The 27,997-nt window shown below is 32.4% G+C and overlaps 3 protein-coding genes across 10 annotated transcripts; 1 reads left to right on the forward strand and 2 right to left on the reverse strand.

The window, feature by feature from the left end:
• Positions 1-7,774: 7,774 nt before the first annotated feature.
• On the reverse strand, positions 7,775-16,898 carry LOC137832018 (uncharacterized). 2 transcript variants are annotated; one of them, XM_068639971.1, is made up of 5 exons: positions 16,564-16,898; positions 16,389-16,468; positions 9,444-10,280; positions 8,516-8,674; positions 7,775-8,208 (listed from the first exon to the last, which is right to left on the reverse strand). In XM_068639971.1, the coding sequence occupies exons 3-5, from the start codon at positions 10,269-10,271 to the stop codon at positions 7,981-7,983; spliced, it is 1,215 nt and encodes a 404-aa protein (XP_068496072.1). In that variant the 5' UTR covers positions 10,272-10,280; positions 16,389-16,468; positions 16,564-16,898; the 3' UTR covers positions 7,775-7,980. The 2 variants fall into 2 exon arrangements, with proteins under 2 accessions (XP_068496072.1, XP_068496073.1); XM_068639972.1 differs by lacking the exons at positions 16,389-16,468; positions 16,564-16,898 and adding an exon at positions 10,634-10,916.
• A 1,006-nt stretch (positions 16,899-17,904) lies between these two features.
• Positions 17,905-24,634, forward strand: LOC137832035 (probable 3-hydroxyisobutyrate dehydrogenase, mitochondrial). Of its 7 annotated transcripts, none has more exons than XM_068640007.1 (10): positions 17,905-18,535; positions 18,622-18,710; positions 19,416-19,530; positions 20,181-20,331; positions 21,536-21,618; positions 22,140-22,235; positions 22,317-22,459; positions 23,203-23,287; positions 23,663-23,742; positions 24,416-24,634. In XM_068640007.1, exons 2-10 carry the CDS (start codon positions 18,649-18,651, stop codon positions 24,510-24,512), a joined length of 912 nt encoding a protein of 303 aa, XP_068496108.1. In that variant the 5' UTR covers positions 17,905-18,535; positions 18,622-18,648; the 3' UTR covers positions 24,513-24,634. The 7 variants fall into 7 exon arrangements, with proteins under 7 accessions (XP_068496108.1, XP_068496107.1, XP_068496101.1 ...); XM_068640006.1 differs by having other exon boundaries at positions 18,167-18,535; positions 24,411-24,634; XM_068640000.1 differs by having other exon boundaries at positions 18,167-18,462; positions 21,527-21,618; positions 24,411-24,634.
• Positions 24,577-27,900, reverse strand: LOC137832033 (uncharacterized). Its single transcript, XM_068639999.1, has 3 exons — positions 27,798-27,900; positions 25,097-27,250; positions 24,577-24,861 (listed from the first exon to the last, which is right to left on the reverse strand). Exon 2 carries the CDS (start codon positions 27,162-27,164, stop codon positions 25,119-25,121), a length of 2,046 nt encoding a protein of 681 aa, XP_068496100.1. The 5' UTR covers positions 27,165-27,250; positions 27,798-27,900; the 3' UTR covers positions 24,577-24,861; positions 25,097-25,118.
• Positions 27,901-27,997: the final 97 nt, after the last annotated feature.

Here is a 27,997-nt window from a genome sequence, read left to right on the forward strand (position 1 = left end):
ATTTGATTGTGAATATTAATTAATATTTATAATTATTTATTAAACATCATGAATATTATTAAAATTTTATTATGTTTTTGTCCCTATAATAATAATAGTAATAATAATTATAATTATAATAATAATAATAATAACAGTAATAATAATAATGATGATAATAATAATAATAACTCTCAATCTCACTTTTCTCTTTCTCCCACCTAAACACTCTCTTTGTCACATAGACATTCTTTTGTCAAGTAAGCAACACCTGACGCTGGTAGGAGAAACTTAACGGAAAAGATTAATTTAAATATATTTTAAAAAACATAGGGACCAAATTGATTTTTTGTAAAACTACAGTACTAAATTGAATATTGACCTCAAATATAAAGACAAATTAAGTAATTAAATCTTTTTTTTTACTCGGTTTTTCCATTGTCATTTTCTTTACTTAAATTTTTGTTTTGACTCTTCAACCACAAATATTGTATTTGTAGTAAACATCCCATAAATATGCTTTCTGTGAATTCAATTGCAAAGGCTCTGAATATGGACTTGTTCTATCTTTTATACATATTTGTTATATTTTCTGAACAACACATCACCATATATCATAGATTAACTTCTGCCAAATATTGCCTTACACGAGATTGCATCTCAAGAGAATATTTGTATTCTTTTTTTTCACATAAACTTTGTATTAAATTATTGAAAAACATTGATACTTTTAATTCTTAATTTTTAAACTTTTAATTAATATATATATTAAAAACACACTTAATCGTATAAATATTTAAGTTGTTAATTAAATTAGTACTAATTATTTAAACTACAATATTATTCATTATTTTAATTTTTAGTTTTAAAAAAAAAGTGGACCACAATCATTTGGTATGCCAACATGAGAAAAGTGAATTTTGACAGACTACCGAAGCAACCACCAAGCTCACTGCCAATTTATAATTATATACATTTTTTGATTAAATTGCTATTTCAGGCCGAATATTGTATTCTCTGTCACCAGATCTTTTATACTTTTCCGACTTATTTTATCAACACATACTATATCATATATTCTTATCTTTAACCGATAGTTTGGATGGGGAGTGAATGTGTGAAGATTTGAGAGAGTGGATGTGTGAGGATGTGAGAGGAAAGTGTGAAGAAAGTGAGATTGTTTGGATTGTTGTATGTTAGAGTGGATGTGTGAGGAAAGTTTATACAAGTTTGTGAGTGATATAATGAGATTTTTTTATTTTTTTTAAAGTGTAAAATATAAGTTTATAAATTTACCCTTGTATTTATAAATATTTAAATAATGAAATATGATGTATTTTTGTGTAAATTTGAGTTGGTTAAAATATTTTAAATTATTTTTTGTACAATTAAATAATTTATTTCGATACTATTAAATAATTATTTAAAAAAAATACGAGTTATTTAATATTATCGAAACATGAAAAAAATCATAAAAATAATTGTTGAAGATCCCACATCGACTAGAGATTAAAGCCTTTCATAGTATATAAGTTGGTGCAAACCTCAACCCTATGAACCGGTTTTATGGGGTTATCATTGTTCATCTATGAGGCTCGGACACTTCTCTTAAATGGGCGTATCCGTGTCGTGTTTATATTCACTCTCTCCTTTCCCTGCACATCCCTTGATCCAAACCATGGATATTCATTCACATCCTTCCTTTTGAACAGTAAAACCATTGAAGCAGAGCCTTAATTTTTTCCGTCTTGTTGCATATATATATATATATATTATCTTTGAATGCATATAATTTCAAAATTTTCAAAAAGTTCTTTCTAAAATGTATTATATGCTCTTTCTGGAACACACTATGCTGAAAAATACATTCTAAAATGTATTATATATGTTCTGGAAAGTTTATTCCAATTTTTTTTTTTGGAAAATGTTTTCTGAAAATATATTTGTTGAATTTTAAAATGTATGTTGCAAAAAGTTTTTGAAAAAAAAATCGGGAAATCATTTAAAAAAGGGTAAAACATTCTTTTTGAAAATTGATGGGGTGCAGGAACCCTAACTTTTGTCAGGTAAAGAAATAGAAATGAACACCAATTTAGCATGCAACGATATTACGTTTTGACTGTAACAGTAAACAAGTTTTCATATACAAGGGTTACCTGAGACTAACATGCCTTTTTGTCCAAATGAAACATAAGATTGATATCAAATTCATAAAATTTGTCAAAAAAAGGGTGAATAAAAAAAATATTTTAACTTATAAAAAAAAAAATCAATCGAAAATATTAGTTAATTTTAAATATAAACTTGTTACTATTAATACATATTGATGTGTATTATTCAAATTTCAGTTTAAGTGTGATAAACTATTTATTTAAATTTTTATTATATATTTTAAATGTTAAGAACCTATAAATTCATGCTTTATTTTAATTTTTAACATTATAAAAATGTTATATTATATTTTTAATATAATTTTGTATAGTTTTAATTTATTAATATTAAATCAACCTTAATTTCATTCTGATTAAACTTTTAAATTTTGAAACAATGTTACATATTCAATTATCCGTCGGGTTTTAATAAATTGATGGTCACATAAGGATAGTTTTTGATAGACAAGTTATGTACGGACACACACGATACGGATACGGACACGGAGATATGTATAATTTTTAAAATGTATAATATGGGAACACGAATCTATATATTATATAATTTTAAATTATATAAATTGAAAATAAATATTTATGTGCAAAAGTATGTTTCAGCTTCTTTTGAGGAACAGGAATATATTTTTCATGACTGATTCAAAAGAATTTGTTCTTATTTTTATAATCATAATAAAAATTTATACAATAAATTTGAGTTTTTAGAAAGTTATTGTATTTATACCTTTTAAAATTATGTTAGAACCTTGCTAGAATTTTCAAAAATCCAACAAATATTTTTTTGAATTGAACACTTCACCGATAAGTATCGTACGAGTGTCAACACGGATACGTGTGTCCGATATGAATACGTCATTTAAGAAGAAGTGTATGAGCTTCATAGTAGACAAGTATCCTCGTAGTAGACAAGTATCAATCACTTGAAATTCTGCAATGTTATGATAATGCCCATAAAAATAGGAAGAAACAATGAGTACATGATATCATAACAATTAAGAATGAGTGAAGTGAAATACTATAAATTTAGGTTTGACTTATGAAAATAAACAATTACCTAATTCATTTACTTAATTAGTCTAACGAAAAGATGAGCTTGTTTAGAAACAAGAAAGTTTAATTGGCCTGTATATATAACTTATAATTTATTTGCTTTAGTTTTTGTGATTTTTTTTCTTAAACTAATCTTTAACTTAACCAATTTAATGCATTATAAAATATTTAATAGTGGATGACCAACAATGTGATATGTTATTGAGAAGTCTGTGTAAGTTTAATTTTTCTATCCTTTTATGATATTCATGAGTTATAATTGTCAAACTTACAAAATTCAAACTTCATTTAAAAAATGAATCTAATATCAAACTTGAGTTTTTGTGTGTGTAATTCACAAATAATTCAAACTATTCTACAGATCCACAACAATTATATATGGATAAAATGAGATATATAGAAGAGATTTGTTATTTAGGCTTTAGAATATATTAAGGAAATAATAATTATCAAATTATATGCAATTATTGTATGCAATATTTGACGATATTGTACCAAATTATATGCAATTAATTTAATAATTATAGAATCTCATGATTAGTATCCTACCTAATTAGATTGTAATTTGGGAGAGAGAAACTCCCTATATATTTCCTATACATGAGTGATGTAATATACACATAAGAATAATAAACCTCTCTTCTTCTTACCATTTTTTATCATTTTCTTATATGGTATCAGAGCACCCGATCTTGGTGCCCTGACAGCTTCTCCATTTCTATCCCCTAAATAAAATAAAAAATCATGTCTTGTAAAGAAGGCACCAGTAACGAGTCCGATAGAAACCTCGTACAACGCTTCAGTGCCGAGCAAATTCAGCAATTGGCAAGGGCTATTTACTCGCTCAACAATAACGGTAAAAGTGACACGTTTGTTAGCTCTGCTTGCCCATAACTCCTCTTCTAATTCTGCTTTTACGAAACCATGGATTTTGGATAGCGGAGCAACCGATCACATTGCATCTGATTCACAATTTTTCACACACACCTCATCATCATTTATTTCAAATGTTAATCTGCCCACCGGCTCAACTGCGCCCATCTCATCTTCAGGCACAATTAAATTCAATGACAAAATCACTCTCAAAGATGTTCTTTGTGTTCCTTCTTTTAATTTAAATCTCATGTCCATTAGTAAGATAACCAGTTCACTAAATTGTTGTGTCGTTTTTACTCCACATGGTTGCGTTTTACAGGACTTGGCTACGGGGAGGATGATTGGCTCGGGTAAACAACACGCAGGCTTATACTACATGTCCCCTCTTCCAAACCAAGCCCACGCATCTCAAATATCGACCGATCCTGATTTATGGCACAAGCGCCTTGGACATCCTTCTCCGGCGTGTCTACAGCTTGTATCTTCCCTACTACCTATCCCTATCAGTAAAAATCTCATTCCCATTCATAATCATTGTAGTATTTGTCCCAAAGCTAAACAGACAAGGCTACCCTTTCCTTTAAGCACAATAAAATCTCATTCTCCATTTAATCTATTGCATTGTGACATTTGGGGTCCTCACAAAACCCCAACTCATTTTGGAAAACGTTTTTTTCTCACTATAGTCGATGACTATACTAGATGTACTTGGCTATTTCTTATGAATCACAAATCTGAAACCCAACATCTCTTAGAGTCATTCATTACATTTGCACAAAATCAATTTCAGGCATCTATTAAAACCATCCGCGTTGACAACGGACTGGAATTTATTTCAATGTATGATTTTTTTCTCAAAAAAGTATTGAATGTCAACGCACTTGCGTTTACACTCCTCAACAAAATGGAGTAGTAGAACGCAAACATAGACATGTTTTAAACACAGCACGAGCCCTCCTATTTCAGTCCAATTTACCATTAGAATTTTGGGGAGAATGCGTCTTAACCGCCACATATATCATTAATCGCTTGCCATCACCTTTACTAAAAAATAAATCACCTTTTGAGCTACTGTATAATCAACCACCTTCACTTTCTCACCTAAAAACTTTTGGTTGCCTCTGTTACGCAACTGTTGTTTCACCTAAGCAAAAATTTGATCCGCGTGCCCGACAATGCATTTTCATTGGTTATCCTCACAGTCAAAAAGCATACAAATTATTTGATATAGATGCAGGCACTTTTTTTACAAGTCGGGATGTCATCTTCCATGAAACTGTTTTCCCATTCTGCCAACAGTCACAGACACAATCCTCACCTCCATTACAAGGTATTTTGCCCACTATTGACATTGACTTACCTACTCCTGTCCAACATTGACTCGATCAACCTTCTTCTCTTACTCATCACAATGAACCTCCATCAAACCAACCTTTTTCTCCTACTCGTCACAATACACCTGAACCTCCATCAAACCAACTCTCTTCTCCTACTCGTCACAATGCACCTGAACCTCCATCAAACCAACCTTCTTCTCCTACTCGTCATAATACACCTGAACCTCCAGTAGACCAACCTTCTTCTCCCATGCCAAGAAGTTTACCACCCATTACCAAACCTTCTCCAACCGACCTTCATCCAGTCGCACATCAACCCAACCTTCCTGGCGGCTTCAAGACTACGTAACGGGATCCCAAGCCAATCATTCGACCACTGCCCAAGACCGACCGAATGGAACCAGGTATCCTATGCATCATTTTCTTTCTAATTCACGATTTTCTTCTACACATAGTGCATATCTTGCTAACATCACAGCCACCAAAGAACCTCACACTTATGCTCAAGCTATCCTTGATCCAAATTGGCAAAAAGCAATGGACGAAGAGCTTTCCGCCTTGCAGCTAAATCAAACGTGGACCTTAACACCGTTACCCGCTGGGCAGAAACCCATCGGATGCAAATGGGTCTATAAAATAAAGTACAACTCAGATGGTAGCGTCGACAGATATTAGGCGCGCCTTGTCGCAAAGGGGTACACTCAGATTGAAGGTGTCGACTATTCTGAAACTTTTTCACCAACAGCAAAATTAACAACTTTGAGGTGTCTCCTCACCATTGCAGTAGCCAGAAATTGGTTTACTCACCAGCTAGATGTGCAAAATGCCTTCTTACATGGCACATTGCATGAAATTATTTACATGGACTTGCCACCCGGACATCATCGACAGAGGGAGAACATTGTATGTCGACTCAACAAATCCCTTTATGGTCTCAAACAAGCATCTCGAACATGGTTTTCAACATTTTCTCATGTGATTAAATCTGTAGGATTTCAACAGTCCAAGACAGATTACTCTCTATTCACAAGACAGAATAACTCATCATTTAGTGCCCTTTTGATTTATGTGGATGATATTCTTCTGACAGGAAATGATTTGACAGAAATTCAGCGTGTTAAAGATTGTTTATTACAACAATTTCGCATTAAAGATCTTGGAGACCTAAAATATTTTCTAGGGATTGAATTTTCCCGTTCCAAAGCTGGTATTTACATGTCCCAAAGAAAATATGCGCTTGATATTTTGCAGGATACGGGACTCACAGGTGCTCGTCCAGACAAATTTCCAATGGAACAATACCTAAAACTCACACCAGACGATGGAGAGTTATTAAAGGATCCAGTCAAATACAGGCGACTCGTGGGACGACTGATATACCTCACGGTTACTCGACCTGACATAGCATTTTCGGTTCGGACCCTAAGTCAATATATACAGAATCCACGGAAACCTCATTGGGATGCCGCAATTCGAGTCCTAAAGTACATCAAAGGATCACCAGGACAAGGATTACTATTGCCATCCGAAAACAATCTGACATTGACAGCTTATTGTGACTCAGACTGGGGAGGTTGTCAGACAACTCGGAGATCAGTATCTGGATATTGCATTTTTCTTGGTTCCTCTATTATCTCATGGAAGTCAAAAAAACAGACACGTTTATCATCAGCGGAAGCAGAATACCGCGCAATGGCCAATACTTGTTTGGAGATAGTTTGGTTGCGATATCTGTTGCAGGATTTAAAGGTGCCATGTAACTTGTCAGTTCAACTTTTCTGTGACAATCAAGCGGCATTACATATAGCAGCAAACCCAGTATTTCATGAACGCACAAAACACATTGAGATAGATTGCCACATTGTGCGAGAAAAATTACAAGCTGGGATAATCAGTCCTTCATATGTACCGACACAGTATCAGCTCGCAGATATTTTTACGAAGGCATTGGGCAAAGAACGATTTTTGACGCTACGACACAAGTTGGGGGTTATTGATCTTCACCTACCAACTTGAGGGGAGTATTAAGGAAATAATAATTATCAAATTATATGCAATTATTGTATGCAATATTTGACGATATTGTACCCAATTATATGCAATTAATTTAATAATAATAGAATCTCATGATTAGTATCCTACCTAATTAGATTTGTAATTTGGGAGAGAGAAACTCCCTATATATTTCCTATACATGAGTGATGTAATATAATAATAAACATCTCTTCTTCTTACCATTTTTTATCATTTTCTTATAGAATATGAAAGAATCTTATTTTAAATTAATTTATCATTATATTACCCTTTTATGTTTGAAATAACTATTAATTTTATTTTTACTTGCTGTTTAAATAATCTACAAAGTAAAATCAACACACAATCTTATATTACAAAAAAAACCAGCTGATAATATATATAATACATTAATACATACCTATTATATTACAAATCACCGTGCTGACTTTATTTTATTTGACTTATTCATATAGATATCATAGAATAGTATCTTGGATCCACTTCCAAAATGATAGCACAGATATGATAAAGACACAGAAATTTGAAAGGTTGTGTTAATGTGGAAGTTGTTCAGCCACCAAGATATAGAAAAGCCCCATCACTCCACTGTGCATTTGGCTGTTGTTGTATTTAATCTCTAGAGTTATGGTTTCACCATCCTTTATTTTGATAGTACCTGGTTTAGGATAACAAGTGGACATTCCTACAATATACCCTTTCTCATTTCCTGCTTCATTTCCATTTCCATATTTTGGTATTGAAGAACAGATAACTCCTCCATCCTGAATTATTTTCACAGAAAAATTCCAAAGACTTAGTTAACATTTCAAAAGTTTTTTCCATTGGGGTATAAATCAAGTAACAATGACATTGAAAGTAGTAAAAGAAACACAGATATCCTGTTCCCGACACACTACATGGAAGACTTTTTTCCTTGTACATTTGCTGTTGAACGTTGGAAGAGAGTTCATTAGGAGAAGCAAGAGAAGTATATAGCAATAAAAAGATTGAAAAGAAAATTACTAGAAAATGAACTAAATCAGAAAAAATATTGATCTGTTGAGAATGAAAATAATTATTGAACAGCACCTGTGCGAATAGGGTTGAAGCAGTTGCAGCTGCGTGTACATGACCAACACCATATATGACATAACCACCAGTTTGCATTGGGAGGCTTGTTTTCCTTACATCAATGCAAGCACTACTACTGTTGTAGCCTTTGCTGCAAGATTCAACCTGATACTCAATCTGAACCAAATATATAAATCTTTTGTTACTTACATCTAATAAAATTATACATTTTTGGATTAAATTGCTATTCATATTCAGACAATACAAGTGAGCTAACTATTTTATACTCCTCTGGGAGTAGATTTGTGCATACTTTTAGGACTTTTTTGTGAACAGATAGAACAGGATATCATTCTAGTGTATTTTTATCTGGAATGGCAAGCAAGTTAACTAATTTTGTGTCTTTGAATTTAAGAGGATAGAAAAAAGGACCTTGAATGTTAATTTTAAATTCACATATTACGCTTTAAAGATAAAAGATTTTTTAGAATAGTTTCTACAAGGTTCAAAGTCCATGTATAAAAGTAAAAGATACTCCTCATTCCAGAGTATTCACATTCTATATTTTTATGTTATTTTATTTTAAAACTATTGTTCTTCTAGAAATTTAAGATGTTCAAATTTCTCATCCTTATTTAATAATTGTATGGAGGATTGTCATATCTTAACTAAAATAAAACTATAGATGAGATAAAATAATAATGCAGTTTTAGTCAAAAAAAATGAAATTTTATATAGTTGTATACCAATCTTGAAATGCTTTGGAATGAGAAGAGGGTCTATTTAATAATAAAGTCAATGTGTAATCTTAGCATACAGAGAGAGAGAGAGAGAAATAGGTGTACTTTACAAAAGCAATACATGAGGTGTTAATATAATTATTAAACATAACTTGCAGAGTAAAGTAATCTTTTAATATATGTTTATATAGAAATACTTCACTTACCTTGCAAGTATGCTCTGGACTCATTCCTTTGGACACCTTCAAAACATCAGTCACATCAAGTATATAAATCTTAAGGGGCACCACATGGTTATCCCAGTTGATCCACTTCACAGTGTATCTCATATATAGGCTTCTCTTTTGACCCTTGAAGCCTTTCTCCAACCTGCACTGAGAATTATCAGGGCAACAATCCAAACCTCCTTTGTAAGATGGACTCAAAGGGTTTCCATCCTCATCCTTTGTAACATTATATAGGTCACATCTGCACTCAAAGCACCCCACCCTATCTTCCACACCCCTTGTGTCAATAGCATGCACATTGATAAACCACTTTTCCTCATAACCATCTGGAATTTCTGAAGGGTTTCCAATTTCTATCCCAAATGGGTCTGGAATATCAGTGGCAGTTCTTCTTGTTTCAGATCCAAGCCCAAAATACTGGCCAAGAACATTTTCCTGGCACAAACCACTGTTTCTCAGGACAATAATACCTGTTTGGTTGTTATTGTGGGACACATTTTTAGGTTGGTGATATTTTATTACAATCCAGTGGTGGAGATATGTTTCATGGAGAGGTACTGATTTCCCTGCCTCATCAACCACTTCCGCATTGAAACTCTTGAGTGCAATATGGCCTCTTGGAAAGTCAACATCATAATAAAATTTGTTTGCAACTGACCCTGGGCCTAGCTCAAACTTGGGTGATAAAAAAACTGATGTTTTTATGTTGTTCTCAGGTTTCCCCATAGCAGTTGATGAGTATGTTGTGCATGACACCAAAAGTAATAGTGCCCATGAAACCACCCAATTTTGAGTTACAAATCTCATGTCGAATATCTGTTAGCATGCATAATCTTTATCAGCTATATATAGTTAACTATAAGTAAATTTATAAGGAAAGTGTGTCATCTTCAGCAAGTCACTAACCAAAGTAGAAAACTAAAACAAAGATATGCATACCAGTATAATTTAAAAAATATATTTCTTCTGTACTTTAGCTTAGAACAAAGTAATAAAATGACAAAATTAATGAACAAACAGAAGCAAAGCATGTTAGCTAATTTTGACTGTGCATAAGAGACAAATGGGTAGTGATATTCAAGTTTCTGAGAACTTTTTATGACAGATGTGATTGTAAAGTATGTTGCAAGAAGTGGAAAATAGTGGAAGTGGAAGTTGAAGAAACATACCTCAAAAAATAGGGTAAGTTGTTTGAAAAGAGAGAGGAGTAACTAGGAAATTATTGTTTAGCCACAGTGGTTCAATTGTTAACCATGAACAAAAATTTATATAGCAATAGGTGGAGTGTTGTGCTATGGTATGCTCTCTAAAGCCGTGACGTTTGCCAAAAGCATGGATAATGAATTGGAAGAGTTTATGTTTGAATGCTTTTCATAAAGTAAGAAAATTGTTGAGTGCGAATTTACTAATAATACAGCAAGAGTTGACATTTTGAACCATTCTTTCTTTTCAAAAGTAGTGATCCGACATCAATACTAGATATTTATTTATTGTAACTCATCCATCATATTCAATAAACTTCTTTAATATATTTTAATCTGATTGCAATTTTCTATGGATAAAAATACATTATTTGTAATAAAGAAAATTACAATCATATAATATTGCCGTTAATTTCAACTTATTAAATATTTATTTGATTGTGAGTATTAATTAATATTTATAATCTTTTTATGAAACATCATGAATATTATTAAAAATTTAATATATTTTTGTCCCTATAAATATACGGAATTTAAATTTTAATCATCAAAAAAATGTTTACTCTTACCCTTGAACTTTCAAAAGTATTTTTACTTTTTAATTTATACACAATTAATATAATTTATAGAAAACTTAATTATAAATGAATATCGATGAATACAGAAATTCACTTGTTGCAAGGCAATTTCGTGGTATTAAATTAAACACAGCTGACATAATGATGTAGGTTTTTTTTTTACTCGGTTTTTCCATTGTCATTTTCTTTACTTAAATTTTTGTTTTGACTCTTCAACCACAAATATTGTATTTGTAGTAAACATCCCATAAATATGCTTTCTGTGAATTCAATTGCAAAGGCTCTGAATATGGACTTGTTCTATCTTTTATACATATTTGTTATATTTTCTGAACAACACATCACCATATATCATAGATTAACTTCTGCCAAATATTGCCTTACACGAGATTGCATCATCTCAAGAGAATATTTGTATTCTTTTTTTCACAGAAACTTTGTATTAAATTATTGAAAAACATTGATACTTTTAATTCTTAATTTTTAAACTTTTAATATATATATATATTAAAAACACACTTAATCGTATAAATATTTAAGTTATTAATTAAATTAGTACTATTGATTTAAACTACAATATTGTTCATTATTTTAATTTTTAATTTAAAAAAAAAAAAAGTGGACCACAATCATTTGGTATGCCAACTTTACTCGTTAGATGAAATGAGAAAAGTGAATTTTAACGGACTATATACATTTTTGGATTAAATTGCTATTTCAGACCGAATATTGTATACTTTTCGGACTTATTTTATCAACACATACTATATCACTCTAGTGTATTCTTATCTTCAACGGCAAGTTAGATACTTAATTTATATATATATATATATATATAAATTATCTTTCTCCTCCTCCCCTAAACTCCTAAATAATCAGACAATTTGAAAAAACAAAATATAATATATAAAAGTTAAAACTTAATTTGATAATTTTCTAATTAATCTTAAAAACTAAAATAAGAAAAATATGACTATAAAAAATCATGGGATATAGGAATCAACCACGCAAATTTTGCGTGGTTGATTCCTATATCCCATGATTTTTGATTCCTAAACAAAATTCATATAACAATAATATTTTAGAGAACCTTGAAAGTTAATTTTAATTAAATATCCCCTCTATACAAAAGAAAAACACTTTTATGAGAACACTTCGTATGTATAAAGGTAAAAGATACCCTCTCATTCCCCAATTATTTATTTTCCATATTTTTTTTTAAGTAATTGTCTCAGCATGAAAAAAATACTATGATTAACTCAATCTAGAAAATCAGATTGAAAATCAGCGTAAGATTTGTATCTATATAATATAATTTTATCTTAAGATCTCTAACATATTTCAATCTAAAATAAATGTTTTTGGAATGAAAAGAGTGTGTATTTAATAATAAAGTTTAGTACAAAGAGAGAAAAATAGGTGTTAATATAATTATTGAACATAACTTGCACTCGTTTAGTGTATGTTTCTAGAGAAATAACTCAATTACGAGTATGTTTTGGACTCATTCCTTTCAACACATTAAAAAATGTTGGGTTAAGACACAATACTCACACACACTTATTCAAATCTATTACACATAGGCACACACTCATGCAGAAAAAACAAGAGATAATTTTCTCATTAATTCTGAATATACATCATACAAGTATTTATTGATTTTGTATGAGTTAATATAGTTACAACTACTTTGATTATTACAACACTCCCCCTTACTCAAATGTCTGCAAATTTTAACCCCAAAAGATTCCTTAGTTTTTCAAATCTCAGTTGCCTAAGAGATTTCGTGAAAACATTAACAACTTGTTCTTCAGTGTTGCACACTTGATCTCTAAGAAAATGAAACTTTGTTTCAATGTGTTTATTATTGCCATGAGAAGCTGAATTCTTAAACAAACTGATAGCATATTTGTTGTCGACACACAACTGCATTGGTTTATGAAATTTCAGTTTTAATTCTTCAAGAAGAGTTTCTAACCACAAACACTGACATGCAGCTTCTGCTGCTGCAATATACTTGACTTCACATGAAGAGAAGGCTACAACATTTTGCTTCTTTAAACACCATGAAATTGGTGCATTCATGTACTTGAATAGGTAGCCAAAAGTGCTTTTTCTTTCCACCTTTTCTCCAGACCAATCTGAATCAGACTAAGCCTCCAAAACAACTCCATTTTTTGCTTCATTCTATTTTTATTTCTAGGGAAAAATAAGCCAAGATCAAGAGTACCTTTTAGATACCTTAGAATATGCTTAGCTGAAGTCATATGTGGTGTCCTCGGCTCATTCATAAATTTGCTAATTAGACCCACTCCATGCCTAATGTCAGCTTTGCTATTGCAAAGATACCTGATAGATCCAACTACTTGTTTGAACAAGGTTGTATCCACTACGTCTTCTTCCAATTCTTCAATCAATTTCAAATTCACCATGATTGGTATAGGTGTTGCATTGCAGTTAACCATATTGAACTTCTTCAAGACTTCACATGCATTATTGGGTGTGTAGGGAATACAAAAATGGGACCACTGAGTCAGCTGTTTTGAATTCTCTACTATATGTAGTGTCATCAACATGCTCTTCCTTACACTATGCATCCCCCTCTACACATTTTTAACTAAAGGGGATCAAATCTATTAAAAGTTGCTGCTGTTTTGATATTCACTATCGGATAAACCTTTTTTGTGTACTTTGGCTGGAGTAGAGAGAATTGAAATAGAATGAAAAGGTTTGTTTGAATATAGGAAATGTTTGGAAGGAGAAAAAAATAGCATGAAATCTTAAGCACGAAAAACATTAAATTAAACAAAACAACCATCAAATTTAAAACATGCATGATGCGTGCTTGATATATTGTTGCTTTAATTTTCAACTGATAAAAATTTCTTTTATAATAGAAGATACTTATCTTTTTGTAGCTCTGCTATTTATCTTGATGATATGATTCATTCTCAAAGTTACTAGCTTATTCTATAAATTCCAAGTGCAAGCAAGTAGTCTAGATAAAAAAAATCCAGTTTAGGAAATGAAGAATAACAAAAGAAATTCAAAAGGATTATAACGAAAAGGATAAAAAACTGGGTTCGAACATAAGTATATTGCGTCCACATTTTCACAAAGAAGAATGATTCCAAAGTTGATGATGGAATTAAGATGCACTTGAGATGTTGAAAATGAAGAATGGCTTTTACCAAAGTGAATAACCTGTGTCGTGATAAAAGGTTGGTGATGAGGGGAGTGGCTCTAGATTAAGATTAATCTTTTAAGCTTTTTAAAAGATGAAATCAAATATTTTTTTATTAGAATTAAAATTAAATTTCTTTATTGTGTATGAATTAAAACCATATAATAACCTTTTTCATCACTTAATAGTAACATAACATACATTTAGATATATCTTGTCATATAAATGACATGTGATATAATTTGTCCAGATGCATGAATATTATTACTAGATGATAATAGTGACATTAACAACAAAAAACGGTAACGTGATGATTCTAAAAAGTTGTAAAAGTTCAAGGGTAGGAGTAAACATTTTTTTAATGATTAAAAAATTTAAATTCCTTATATTTATAGAGACAAAAGAATATTGAACTTTCAATAATTTATTTTTTATAAATAGTAATTAAAACTAATAATCAAATAAGCATGTCCTAAAGTTGAAATTAACGGCAATATTATATAATTATAATTTTCTTTATTAAAAATAAAGTATTTTTATAGTTTTGTATCCTCTGTAGTTATTTTTTATCCACAGAAAATTGCAGTCTGATTCGAATATATTAAAGAAGTTTGGTCGATTGAATATGATGGTTAACAATTGAAGCACTGTAGCTGAACAATCATTTCCTAGTTACTCCTCTCTCTTGTCAAACAAATTACCCAATTGTTTGAGGAATGTTCCTTCATCTTCCACTATTTTCCACTTCTTGCGACATACTTAACAATCATGTGTCATAAAAAGTTCTCAGAAACTTGAATATCACTACCCATTTGTCCCTGATGCACCATCAGAATTAGCTAACATGGTTTGTTTTTGTTTGTTCATTAATTTTGTCATAGAGTTGGAGGCTATTGAGAAAAAGAGAAAAGTTGATGGATCTTCCTAAAAATAAACATCCAATTGATGTGAAGTGGGTGTTTAAGGTGAAACACAATATAAAGCAAAATTGGTAATCAAATGATTCCTTCAAAATCAGGGAATTGATTACACAAATGTTTTTGCTTCTGTTGCAAAATTGGAAACTCTAAGACTAGTTGATGTTGTTGTTGCTAGTTGGTGAAAGTGGACTATACGCCAGCTTGATATCAAGTAACCATTTCTTAATGGTCCTTTAGAAGAAGAAGTGTATGTGCTGCTGCGGCCACCAGGTTTTCATAAAACTAGGAAAGAGCAGCAGGTGTATAGGTTGAAAGAGGCTTTGTATGACCTTACGCAAGACCCTCAAGCTTAGAACAAATTCATTGATGTTTGTCTGTATAAGCAAGGTTTCATAAAGTGTACTGTTGAATTTGGAGTTTATGTGAAGGAATCACAATCCAGGATCTCTTAATTGTATGCTGGTGATTTGCTTGTAACAAGAGATGTGCAGTGTGGGATTGAACAATTCAAGGTTGAAATGAAGACAACATTTGAGATGACAGATCTTGGAACACTTACTTCCTTGGTCTAGAATTTGTACAAACTCCCCACAGAATACAAATGCATCAGAAGAAGTATGCATAGAACAAAACTTCTGCATCTTTTGGTTTGGCTAAAACTGAAAACATCTGCCCTTACCTTATCAAACTAGAAAGAAAGAAACACACAAGCAAAAGCAAAATACCAACAAAAATAACCTACAAATATTTTATCATCATCAACTTTTCCTTCCTTTATTAATTCTGCACTAGGTACCTAACTAACCCCTGAAGCCAGAGCAAGTTGCAGCTCAATCTGCTCATTACCAAATAATGACAGTAATTATTGTCTCATAATATATTTGAAGTTTTTTCTGAATACTACTATCTTCAAACTTCTTAACATACGCATTTAATGTTCTTTTACTTAGTATGGTTTGTTCTTTATTCTGCTGGATACCAAAATTAGAATGAATTTAATAAAGCTCGGGGTCTAGCTATATGGTACAGTGCAACCTTACTTGGAACAATTCCTGCAATTTGATCTTGGGATGACAATACTCATGCTCCTACATCTCCAACGCTCGCAAACAACTGCAACCTGGTAAAAGAATAAACAATAGTTGTTTGTTAGAATTGGCAAAGACTGTTAACAAATGAAAAAAAAAAATTAATAACAAGTAGCGGAGTAGAAACTTTTAAACTCGTCGAGTATGAGGTTGAACTCAAAGGTGGAAACAATAGCATGAAAGGACGAGCTTGGTGGTGACAGAGGGGAGGAGGGAGAAGGGAACAAGGATGGTGGTGACGAAGAGGCGAAGGGTGGCAGAGAGAAGGGAGGGGTGACGGTGGCGGCGGCGTCGAGGACGAGGCGGAGCGGGATTAAGGATTTGGGAGATTTGGGAAGATGGAGTAATTTGAGGTGATAAACAGACTTAACATAATGATGTAGTTCTTTGATTTTTACTCAGTTTTTCCTCTGTCACTTTCTTTACTTCAATTTTTGTTATGACTTTTCAATGACAAATATTGTATTATGAAAGGATTTCCAACCAATACAACTTATGCATGTACAATAATGTGGTAAAAGAGGGTTTTCAATGAATTTTATGGAAGAAGAAGCATGATATCTAACTCTTTAACATATTTTAGGTTTATTTTATGGTTAAAATGTACTGTAACTCGCACACTTATCTTAAATTTAAGTGGTGTATGATATTTGTAGGACACGTATTCATGTTCAATTCAAAAAATATTTGTTAGATTTTTTACAATATAACGATTTTAAAATAATTTTAAAAGAATATATATATTATTTTTTAAAAAAATCAAAATTTATTTTATAAATTGTTATTATAATTATAAAAATAAAAAATAAATTTTTGTGAATTAATCATGAAAAACATCTTTCTGCTCTAAAAAATAATCTGAAACATGTGTATATAAATTTTGATTATCAATTTATATAATTTATAATTATATAATGTATAGATTTGTATCTCATATCCTAATTTTAAAGATTTTACGTATTTTTTTTTCTTTGCGTAATCTTAATTTAAAAATGTATATTTTTCTTTAGAGAAGGAGTGATACTTTATAACGTCTTTTTTAGTTTTGGTATATGATTATGGATTTATGGTTTAGTTTATTCATATACTCGGTTTATATTTCTTTCTTTTTTTGGCCGATAAAAAAAAACTATATAATAAATTTTACTCATGTTTTATAATTTTATTTATTCTTTTTTGAATTTGGAGATGGATTTATGGAAGCAATTTGAGATGAAAGTGAGTAGAAACTGATATTGCTTAATTAAGAAAAAGACATTGGTGACACATGACTCAGCAACAAATAAAGAAAGGGAAATGGCAGCTAGTCATTGTAATGATATGCGTGCGGTCTGCAAGGTGGACCAGCGTGTCGTCATGCAGCGTCCACATTCAAAGATTCATTCATACTTATCCCTAACTTTTTTCAGATTCAAATTTCTAAAATTACAATAAATTATTAAATAAGGATAAAAACTCAAAACATTTTAGAAAGAGTGTATTTAAAATATTATCTCTTATCTTTTTTCTAAAACTAAAATAGTAGTATTAAATGATCATTTGTTTCTTATAAAATGGATTAGAAAGGATAGTGTATAAAAACATAAGCTTAATCTTGTTTTTAATGTCAAATTGGATAATCTTATCCTAACCTCAATTCTATTTTATCTCGCATAAACATTTATTAATAAAAAAAAGTGTGCTAGACGCAATTATGTTTATTAATTACTAAAGGATTTAAACTTCAACGTAGGAATTGACACAGAAGTCAAATATCAGTCTTAACAGATCCATGCTGACACTGAAGTTTGTTTCGTATTTAAATTGATCTTCTATAAAAGCACGTGGTTACGTGGTTCCACTGTGAATGTCTCATCTTATTTTGCAACAAAAGAAGGTGTCACGATAAGAAATTGAACTGAAAAAAGAAACACAGATAGAAAAGGTATCTATGGCGATTTGCAGGGTGAAATCTTTGCTTTCTCTTTCGAAATGTTTTTCAATACGCACTTTCTCTTCGGCACAGGCTTCCCCTCGTCAGTTGCAGGTCTCTGTCTAATTTTATCATTGATTTTTGCCTTCCTAAGCTGAAATTGAGTTACACTGGAATGTGGCAATGAGTATGCACCCTTTTGTTTGACTTGTTACTTGTTAAGTTGATGCATGCTTTGTAAATTTTCACTTTCTCCTCGCTGATGCACTGCAGAATATTGGATTCATTGGACTTGGAAATATGGGGTCCCGAATGGCAAATAATCTGATCAAAGCTGGATTCAGTCTTACAGTTCATGACTTGTAATCTTTTAAGCATTTCCTGATCTTATCATGCCTTTGTTCTTAAATCTGTCCTCTGACAGTACTGTATTTTTTCATTTCATTTGTAGGGGCAATTCATAAAAGTAATCCAAATTACAAGTCATGAGTAGTGATAATTTGACACCAATGCTCCAAATTATATCTCATTTATGTCTATTATTTTACCAAAATACCCCTATCACATAAGTAATCCAAAAGTGTAATTTGGAGCAAAAGAAAAATGGGGTGTCAAAAAATCATTTTTCTTCATAAAATATAGATATTTGAGAGTATGATTCATAAGGGGAGTCTGAGTTAATTGCACTGTTAATATAATTGGGTTTTTGGTAGGAAAGCTGAAAGCTACACTACTGTAAGACTAAACTCATCTGCCATTAAAGAAGTATTGAAAAGATAAAAGTAAAGATTGATATTTTTTATTATTGGTATACTAGGAATACCCTTAAACCTAAAAGATGTCAACAACTGAAAAATGAGCCACAAGTGTGTCACTCTCCGAAGGGAAATTAAAAATATAAAGTAAAAATACATTCTAATATTCTAAGATCATCCTAGAATCCTTAAGCTGTTTGCTTACTCTGTTTTTATTTGGGCCTCCATCCCAGCCTTTCAGTTGTTTCAAATTTTACTCTTTTAAGCAGAATGCTTGTGGTGTTTTTAATTGAATTTGTTAAAAATTGGCAGAAACTCTGATGTTCTAGAGATGTTCTCTCAGATGGGAATCCCCACAAAGAAAACACCTTATGAAGTTTCAGAAGCAAGTGATATTGTAATCACAATGTTACCTACTTCTGCCCACGTGAGTACGATCATTAGTTTCAAAAGTCATTCCCTTACATGTGAATACATTACATCTTTCATGGCTTCAGTTTCTTGGATAGTTCTTCAACAACTTAATATTTGAATTATGATTTCAACTTTTCTGTAAACTGGCTCAGATTATAAGATTGTCAACTTCTCCATATAGTTTCTTTGGTAAAAAGAATTTGGAAAATGTTTTATGTAACCTGTAATGCTGTCATATATGCAAAAAAAAGTGATGGCTTCTGATCCTGTAACATGATAAAACCTAATATTTTCTCATTTTTTTCATCAATTGTTCCCTATTTAACCTAGTGTAGCACATTAACTGAAATAACATAGGATTTGTAATATATATTTGTAGGCATATAAATGAACTTATTTAATAGTCAATCCTTGTGTCAAATTATTGTATAGTCTGATTGTATTCGTTCTGCCATTTTTAGCTTTAGCTTTATATAAATGGTAGCGTCAATTGCAGACTTCCTTGAATTATAAATTGTTATTTAGCTGAACAGTTTTCTAAGGTGTGCACCTGAATATCTCATTTAGGATATTTCAGGTTTCAATGATTTGTCATAATGCTCCCAATATTATTATATGACTTTGTTCTGACACCAAAATAACATCCATATTTAATTTAAGTAGGTGATTGATGTTTACACTGGAACAAATGGTTTGCTTCATGGTGGAAAACTCCTAAGGCCATGGTTGTTGTTAGATTCATCCACTATTGATCCAGAAACATCAAGAAATCTTTCTGCTACAGTTTCTAATCACATTCTAAAAGAAAAGAAAGGTAACATGAAGTGAAATGTCAACCTAGTATATTATTGTAACTTGAATTTTCATGTATGAATTTCTTAGTCCTTTTAGCACCATAGAATTAGTTTTATCATACTCATTCGTGATAATTTGTTCTAATGGAAAATCCTTGACCATTTTATGAAAATGTCTTTCACTTTTGTATATGGTTATGCTATCCAATTCACAAAATTCTGGTATTTGTATAAAACTTGAGTGGAACTTTTATCCTCTTCATGGAATATGTTTAACACTTGTCTCGTTATGTGTCTGTTTATTTTGGTCTCGCACAGAAACCCGAGTATTATCATGTCTATTGTTGAAATCACAAAGCTGGGGTTCTGCATTTTATTTATCTTTCCATTTTAAATATTTTATAAAGATCCTTTAATTTATTTTCTGAAGCTCTTAACATTTTCTACCTTTGAGTTTATTTTCTTTGTCACTCATATGTTGCAAATGTTTCTAATGTTATCTTGCCATTCAAATATTTAATAAAGATTCTGTAATTTATTTTCTGAAGCTCTTAAACCATTGCTACTTCAGAGTTTGTTTCTTTTATCAATCATATGTGGCAAATGTTTCTAATGTTATTTCTATTAGTCCACCTGTCCTTCTCATAAGGATGAATCTAATTTCAGTCATTGTGTTGCATGATGTTCCTTCAACATTTTAATTGATTTTGAAGTTAATAACAGATCTCTAGTTAAGGAATGTGTAAAATTAGTGTAGAACTACTACTACAACCAAACTGATTCCAAACTGAAAATTGCCCACCACTTTCTTTGTTCAGTAGTCTAGCTTTTAGAATGAGTAGATTTTCACATTATATCATCAGGCATTGCTTCGCAAATAGAATTCAAATCTGTATTCATTTTGAGGATGGGTCTGAAATGAAAATGTGTAGGTGTTAGATAAAGTCTTGTAGAGTATAAGTTGTCTTGTTATATTCTTCTTTATGAATGTATAGAGGGGCTGTCATAACATCCTCCTTGTCTATTTTTTCAAGCAATCAGTAGGTTGTCGAACAATTTACTCATTTTGGCAGATGATTGTTATTACTTGAGGTGTCAGCCTAGCTGAGATGTCAAGTTTCATAGTAATGTCTAACATGAAAGCTTTTATAAAGAAAAAAAGAAAAGAACAATTTACTCCTTTAATGTGGTGGTACTACTCAATGATTATTATATGTTGTGTAGGTGATTGGGAAAGACCTTTCAAGTTAGATGCTCCAGTATCCGGAAGTGTAACTGCAGCTGAAGCTGGGACTCTTACTTTTATGGTATTGTTACTGTTTTATTTTAACATGCAGAAAGTTTACATAAAACTATGATATAATTGTAGCTTAATGGCCATGTGTTTGTTGCCAGAAACCAAACGAACATTGTATCACTAATTTTTCCAATTCCCATTGAAGATGTTAATTTTTAGAGTAGACTCCCATTTTGGTGTTTGAAAAAATAGAGACATTAATTATAGTCTCAATCTGTTCCAAGTTTGCAGTAACTGTTAGACTATTCTGGTGTCAAAAAAGTATCATTCAACCAAATTAATGATCTGATGACCAAACTAGGAGTTCACTATAGTTTAGTGTGTTCGTTCTCAATTTGATGTTAAATTTTGATTATAATCATGCCTCAATATTATGTATAATGCATCAAAGGTACTATTGGCTAATTTAAAAAGGCTGTACTGTCATGAATTGCCCCTGGGAATGGGGTAACACTGCTAAAACAGTCACAGAAAAAGTTGTTAGTTTTTGGCAATAAATTGAGTAATGAACATGTAATGGAACTTCCCCAGGTTGGTGGTTCTGAGGAAGCATTTCTTGCTGCAAAACCCATACTCTTTTCAATGGGTAAAAGTGCAATATATTGTGGTGGAGCAGGAAGTGGTTCCGTAAGTTACACATTACTTATTGGTACTCCCAAATGCCTGTTTAGCTGTAAGTCACGTATTAGTCTTGGATTTTGTTATTAGGCAGCAAAAATCTGCAATAATTTGGCTTTGGCTGTGAGCATGCTGGGAATATCAGAAGCTCTTGCTCTAGGCCAATCTCTAGGTGTTTCTGCTACCACGTTGACAAATATATTTAACTGCTCCAGTGCTCGCTGTTGGAGTAGGTATGTGGTTCTTTTTTCCCTTGACTCAATGAGACAATTATCTGCTGAACTATATGGGTTTCATCGCCATCATTAATAAAATGTGGTAGAAAGGATTCTTAAAGGCCTTAGAGTTAGTAGCTGTCATATTCTAGGTATAAAGGAATCGGTAAGGAGTATTGTTCCCTTAATACAAATGAAAGTACCATGAAATTCAATAGGCCATAATGTTGAAGTACATAGTCTGAGAGACACATAACTAGTTGATTTTACTTAGCTTCACTACAAAGGACATATTCCAAACTCGTTATTGGTATTTTTTTCCTAGAAAAGTGTTACAGGACAAAGTTAGTTTGGCAGTTACACGGTTCTGTTTCTCTGTTGGTAGGAAGCTGTATAGATAGCTATATAAGGCTGCTATGAGAAGGAAATAGAAAAAACTTCTATTGTAATTCTTGAATTCTTCCTCTTAACTCAATACAAATTGAAATCCATTCTTCCAATGGAATTCCCTCCCTTCGTTTCCTAAATTCTTGGAGTGACCTTAAGCTCCTAGAATTAACTACATCAAAAAGATAGTCCACGTATCTGTTGTCTTGTTATATTCATTGAGACCTTTTACTTGTAGTTTTCTCCTGAAAACAAAAATATGCTTCCTTTTTTAGCAATAAATTTTTCACATAACCTTTAAGGAATTTTTTAGAAGGTTAAAGTTTTGGTTTTTAGAGTATCAAATTAATATGTTGTAGTTGCATGAATTACAGTGATGCTTACAACCCAGTTCCTGGGCTAATGGAAGGGGTGCCCTCGTCACGGGATTATATAGGAGGGTTTGCATCCAAGCTTATGGTAAGTAACTGACCCTTAACTCTACTTGCACATGTTTAATTTGGATAATTGTACCATTTGGAAATCTATAGTATGAATAGTCATTACAAAGCGATCATTTATACATTTCTCAGGATCCTTTCTTACATTTTTGTTTTGTGAAATCTGATGTTGGATTCCATATTCAAAAATATGTATAAGTTGCCAGTAAAGACTTTTATAAAAAAAAAATGTTTCTAGACTGAATGTAAAGTCTATTGTGATTTTTTTTTTCTTTCTGTGATCAATTGGATTATTTATTTACTTTAAGTTTTATACACAAGTGTGTAAGTGTTTGCTGAAGTTTGAATTTTAGGTTCTTAAAAATAAGTCAAAGTAATTGTGTGTGTGCTCCAGGCTAAAGACTTGAACCTGGCAGTAGAATCAGCTAAACTGGCTGGATGCAAATTCCCACTAACATCACAAGCTCAAAATATGTAAGTCCCTCTTTTTGCATGCATAGCATTGGCATTTCATGCACAACTCTAGCTGTTAAATCCACTGGTTAAAATTCTTGTGGTTCTGGAGCTTAAAACATAATATGAATCTGTTGGTTAAGCATTAAGGTGCAAACAGTGTTTTTTTTTTTACTAAAGCAAAATAAATTGTGTTTTTTTATATAGAAAAATCAATTCATTTTGGCTCTATCAGTGTGCATTTTTTAACTAATTATTTTGGTAAATAATTGGTCACAAAATTGTTGGATGACATTCTGTTTGTATTTCCCAAATTCATGAATGTTCGGTCCCATAATTCAATAGTTTATCAGGAATGAATGGGAAAATTTATCCAATGTGCTTTATATATTAGTTGAGCTTGAACTAACACTTTGGCGTTATGCAATGACATGCCTTTGCCATTGCAACGAAGTTATATCAATTACTATCTTACTGGCAAATTAATATCCAAAAAAACACATTACCACACTACAAAAGAAACGCACACACGTTATGCTGGTGTTGATGTATAATATAATTTGGATTTGGCAGAGGAACCGAAGTAAATAATTTCCTACATGAACTCTATTAATAGCTTTAAGTGCAAATTCTGTTTGTCCTGAGAATATGAAGTACAAGCAGTTTATTTACTAATGAACTTTGTTTAGTGCAGATATACTGAGCTCTGCAGCGATGGCCATGAAGCCAAAGACTTTTCCTGTGCTTTTCGTCATTATTACTCAGGCCTGGACGAGCCCAACGATCAGTAAATTAATAAGTTGGTTGTATACTTGTATACATATTTGCCACGAAGTCCAATTGGGCTCAATTAAGTTGTAGAAACAGTTGCAACTTGAATTCAATCAGAAAGAACTAGTGAATCCACGAGACAGACAAATAGTAAAGCACAAATTCTAAATGCTATATTAAAAAAATACAAAAACGAGCACCAACTTTTGGTCAAAACGAATTGCAGGTCCAACTGACAGTTTACTGACAAATTCCATTTAATCTAATTCGGAGAAAACACTTTGGACAACACATCCACCACTCAGTATTTTGCAACATGAAGCTCCAATCCTCTTCTAAATATTAAGTTCCTCGGTTAGTAGGTTCCTTCTGCAAAACACCCAAAAGTAAGTTACTTGCGGACGAGGTTGTGGCGGGGGAGACAAATCTTTTTCAAAAAATAAATAAACTTGATACGGTACTACTTCAATTGTAACTGAATATAATTAATCACACTAGTTTAAAATAAATCTTCTTGTTAAGTAAGCAGAAGAAAATGTTTCATTAAACCATTGAATTCTAATATAGCTAGTTCAAATTAACCACGCGTTAAAGTAATTATTACCTGCAAAAATTATTGACAACTTTCAGTGCTTTCCTCCATGCTTGGATTTTGAGGGGATTTTGCCATATAACTCCAGCCTCGATTGTGATGACTTCAACTTAGCCCCTTGTAGCCTTCTCTTGGCTTTCCTTGATAAATTATCCGTATTAATATTTGATTCTTCCGGGCTTGCTTCTTCTTTCTCCACAACACTTTTTGATGAAGTTTTCTTGCCAGAATCAACATTTGACTTCTTCCTTTTCTTCTTGTCCAAACTTGCTGCACGTAGAAGCTTTTTCTTCTTATCCAAACTTGCTGCACGTAGAAGCTCCTTAGCCCTCATCTTCAGCGCGTATCTTTTTTGTCGGCTTAGTTTCCATTCTTCGTCCCGGTAGGGAGCAAGCTTTTTCAAGGATACATATTGATTCAATTCCTTGTCTTCCATTAATAGTATCTCTGAGGCACTCATGCCAAATCTACTTGGTTTTGTTTTAGCATACTTGAATCTAGTCTTCAGGTCCCCTATTGTGTCCTCGTAATCTAATTTATAGTACTCATCCATCATTGCCTGTCTTGCTTTCTCCAAAAGTGCTGTTTTGCGCTTCCTCTTCCGACTACCTTCCTCGGGAATCTTCTCTTCTTCCTCATCTCCTTCTTCCTCTACTCCTTCTTCCTCTCCTCCATCTGGGAGATCATCATCACTGGTATTCTCAATCTTTTCTTTCAACACTTTTTCCCTTGCAGCTAAAAACCCACCATTAGATCCGCATGCATCCCAGCCTTTAGGAAGCCCAAGTAATTCATCCTCCTTTTCAAAATCTGGCTTCTCAATGTCATCGTTGTCACTACAAAAGTCAGGGTCAGCATCCTCTGCATTATAATATTTATCATCAAATGCCGCCTTCATCATTCTATCATACTCCTCTGGGTTAAATTCCTCTTCAATTTCTGCCATAGACAACGGGATGAGATCATCATCATTGATCCCTGCGGTCTTCATTATCTTTTTAACCTTCTCCTGTATCTCCTGCTTCTTCAAATTTTTTAAATGCTTCAACTCCTCCTCCCTCTCCTTTTGTGCTATAGCCATTCTCTCCTCCTTGCTCTTTCTCTGCTCTCTCCTTGTATTTGTCTTCTTCCTCACTGATTCCTCCACTTTTCGAGCATGACCCAACACCCTATCTCCTGGATTTTCCTGAAATCTATACTCATATTCTTCTTGTCTTTCGAGCTCCATCTCATCCTCAGAAATCTCTTGCAACTCATCCTCTCCAGCATTCAAATTCTTTCCATTCTTGTCAATCCACATTTTGTTCATGAAATAGCTTCTCAGAAACTTAGAATTTTCATTTGATTCTACATCTCCACCAAAATATTCATCCAACTTATCCTCAAGTTCCTTGTCATCACTATCTACTTTATCCTCTTCACCCACCTCCCCCTTTACAGTGAAAAACTCTTCTTCACCATCCTCCAAACCCTCCTTTTCTACAGCTCTCCGAAAATCCCTTTTCAATTCCTCTAGCTCATCACCATAAGTCTTCTTCCCATCTTTATTAACAAAATGCTCATCTTTGGAAGACATTACCTTCTTGCCCTTTCGCTTTCCCTTTTCCTCCATTTCCTCTTCTTCATGGCCAAAATCTGCCCCCTCCTCAATCAAATGCTTTGCGTTCACATCCTTCAAATACATTGGCTTTTCACCCCTTTTGTCTTCTGATTTAAAATTCTCCTCTTCATCATCACTGTTATCATCCGTACCAAAAAGCCTAACATCCTTTTGCTTAAGAATAGGATCTTGTTTCTTCACCTTAATTAAGGCATCGAAGAACTCCCTGTCACTCTTTCTAGAATTAACAAGTTTCTCATAGTCATCATCATCCGATGCCTCAGACTCAGAGTCTTCCTCGCCTCTAGAATGCGAGGGTGAAGATGAGTCAATAACACCCTTCTTTTTTAATTCCTCAAACCGCTGGAGGTCCTCCCGCTTCTTGTTGTGCTCAAACTTGCGAGCATACCCCTCATCTATCTTGATTTTTGAAATGTCATCATTTTCAGAATCACTGCCATCAAAAAGTTGAAGAGGCATTCTCTACACAGTGTGACAACGCTAATCACTACAAAATTAATCTTGCCAAAATTCCAGATCCTCCAAAGATACGCTCAGCATATAATCTGAAATTTCCATACATACATATACCGAGCATTGCGTTAATACAGGAAATTTGGCAAAAGCATACAACAGAACTTGTAGGGGGTCAAACAAGAACCCGAAAGAAATATAACTATAATCCTCTCATACAGTAACACATTGTTTCAAATTTGCAGGAACATAACACTTTTTAACATAAATATTTGCTTTTATTTTTCATTTTTGTAAATATTAAACACAATTAACCTGTTAGGTGTAAGGAACATCATCAAACAGCTAGAATACAGAACAGGGACAAGAAGAGATAAATCACCCAGAGAGATAAAATACAGAGTACCAACATAACAAACACAAGGGCACTTGCAGTGTGGTTTGGAAACTAAATAATTAAGTACAGAACACAGGAAAAAGGTTTGAAAGTTATTGTAATCGAAGTCACATGACAGGGAATGCAATACAAAGAACAGCATAGGGAAAAGGCATTAAAAATTTGAATTGCAATAAACGTTAATCCGATTAACATAATCCTAATAAGAAAAAAAGCTAACTGTGCGTTGACAATGGACGCACCGTAGATGGCTAACTTGACGCCGGAAAGAAATTGAGCGAACACTGCGGAGAGGGATTCTAAAGAGAGACTCGCTTCTGAATTTCTCATGCCCCACCCAACCCTAATTTGTTTTTTATTTTTTTAATCTAACTGGTATGACCCGACCCGAAACCACTCACCCACCCGATCCAATAATTTGTTTCTGAAACACAATTCAATT

This window comes from Phaseolus vulgaris, chromosome 6, assembly GCF_000499845.2.
Source record: "Phaseolus vulgaris cultivar G19833 chromosome 6, P. vulgaris v2.0, whole genome shotgun sequence".
In the NCBI taxonomy this organism is placed as follows: domain Eukaryota; kingdom Viridiplantae; phylum Streptophyta; class Magnoliopsida; order Fabales; family Fabaceae; genus Phaseolus; species Phaseolus vulgaris.

What these genes read in the sequence shown, in the direction of transcription:
- LOC137832033 (XM_068639999.1), bottom strand. Translation starts at nt 27,164, where the DNA reads ATGCCTCTTCAACTTTTTGATGGCAGTGATTCTGAAAATGATGACATT.
- LOC137832035 (XM_068640000.1), top strand. Translation starts at nt 18,367, where the DNA reads ATGGCGATTTGCAGGGTGAAATCTTTGCTTTCTCTTTCGAAATGTTTT. An exon ending in CTTCCCCTCGTCAGTTGCAG is followed by an intron (nt 18,463 to 18,621) that starts GTCTCTGTCTAA and finishes GATGCACTGCAG; the next exon opens with AATATTGGATTCATTGGACT. An exon ending in GTGGAGCAGGAAGTGGTTCC is followed by an intron (nt 22,236 to 22,316) that starts GTAAGTTACACA and finishes TTTTGTTATTAG; the next exon opens with GCAGCAAAAATCTGCAATAA.
- LOC137832018 (XM_068639971.1), bottom strand. Translation starts at nt 10,271, where the DNA reads ATGAGATTTGTAACTCAAAATTGGGTGGTTTCATGGGCACTATTACTT. An exon ending in GTCCAGAGCATACTTGCAAG is followed by an intron (nt 8,675 to 9,443) that starts GTAAGTGAAGTA and finishes TATTTGGTTCAG; the next exon opens with ATTGAGTATCAGGTTGAATC. An exon ending in CTTCAACCCTATTCGCACAG is followed by an intron (nt 8,209 to 8,515) that starts GTGCTGTTCAAT and finishes AAAATAATTCAG; the next exon opens with GATGGAGGAGTTATCTGTTC.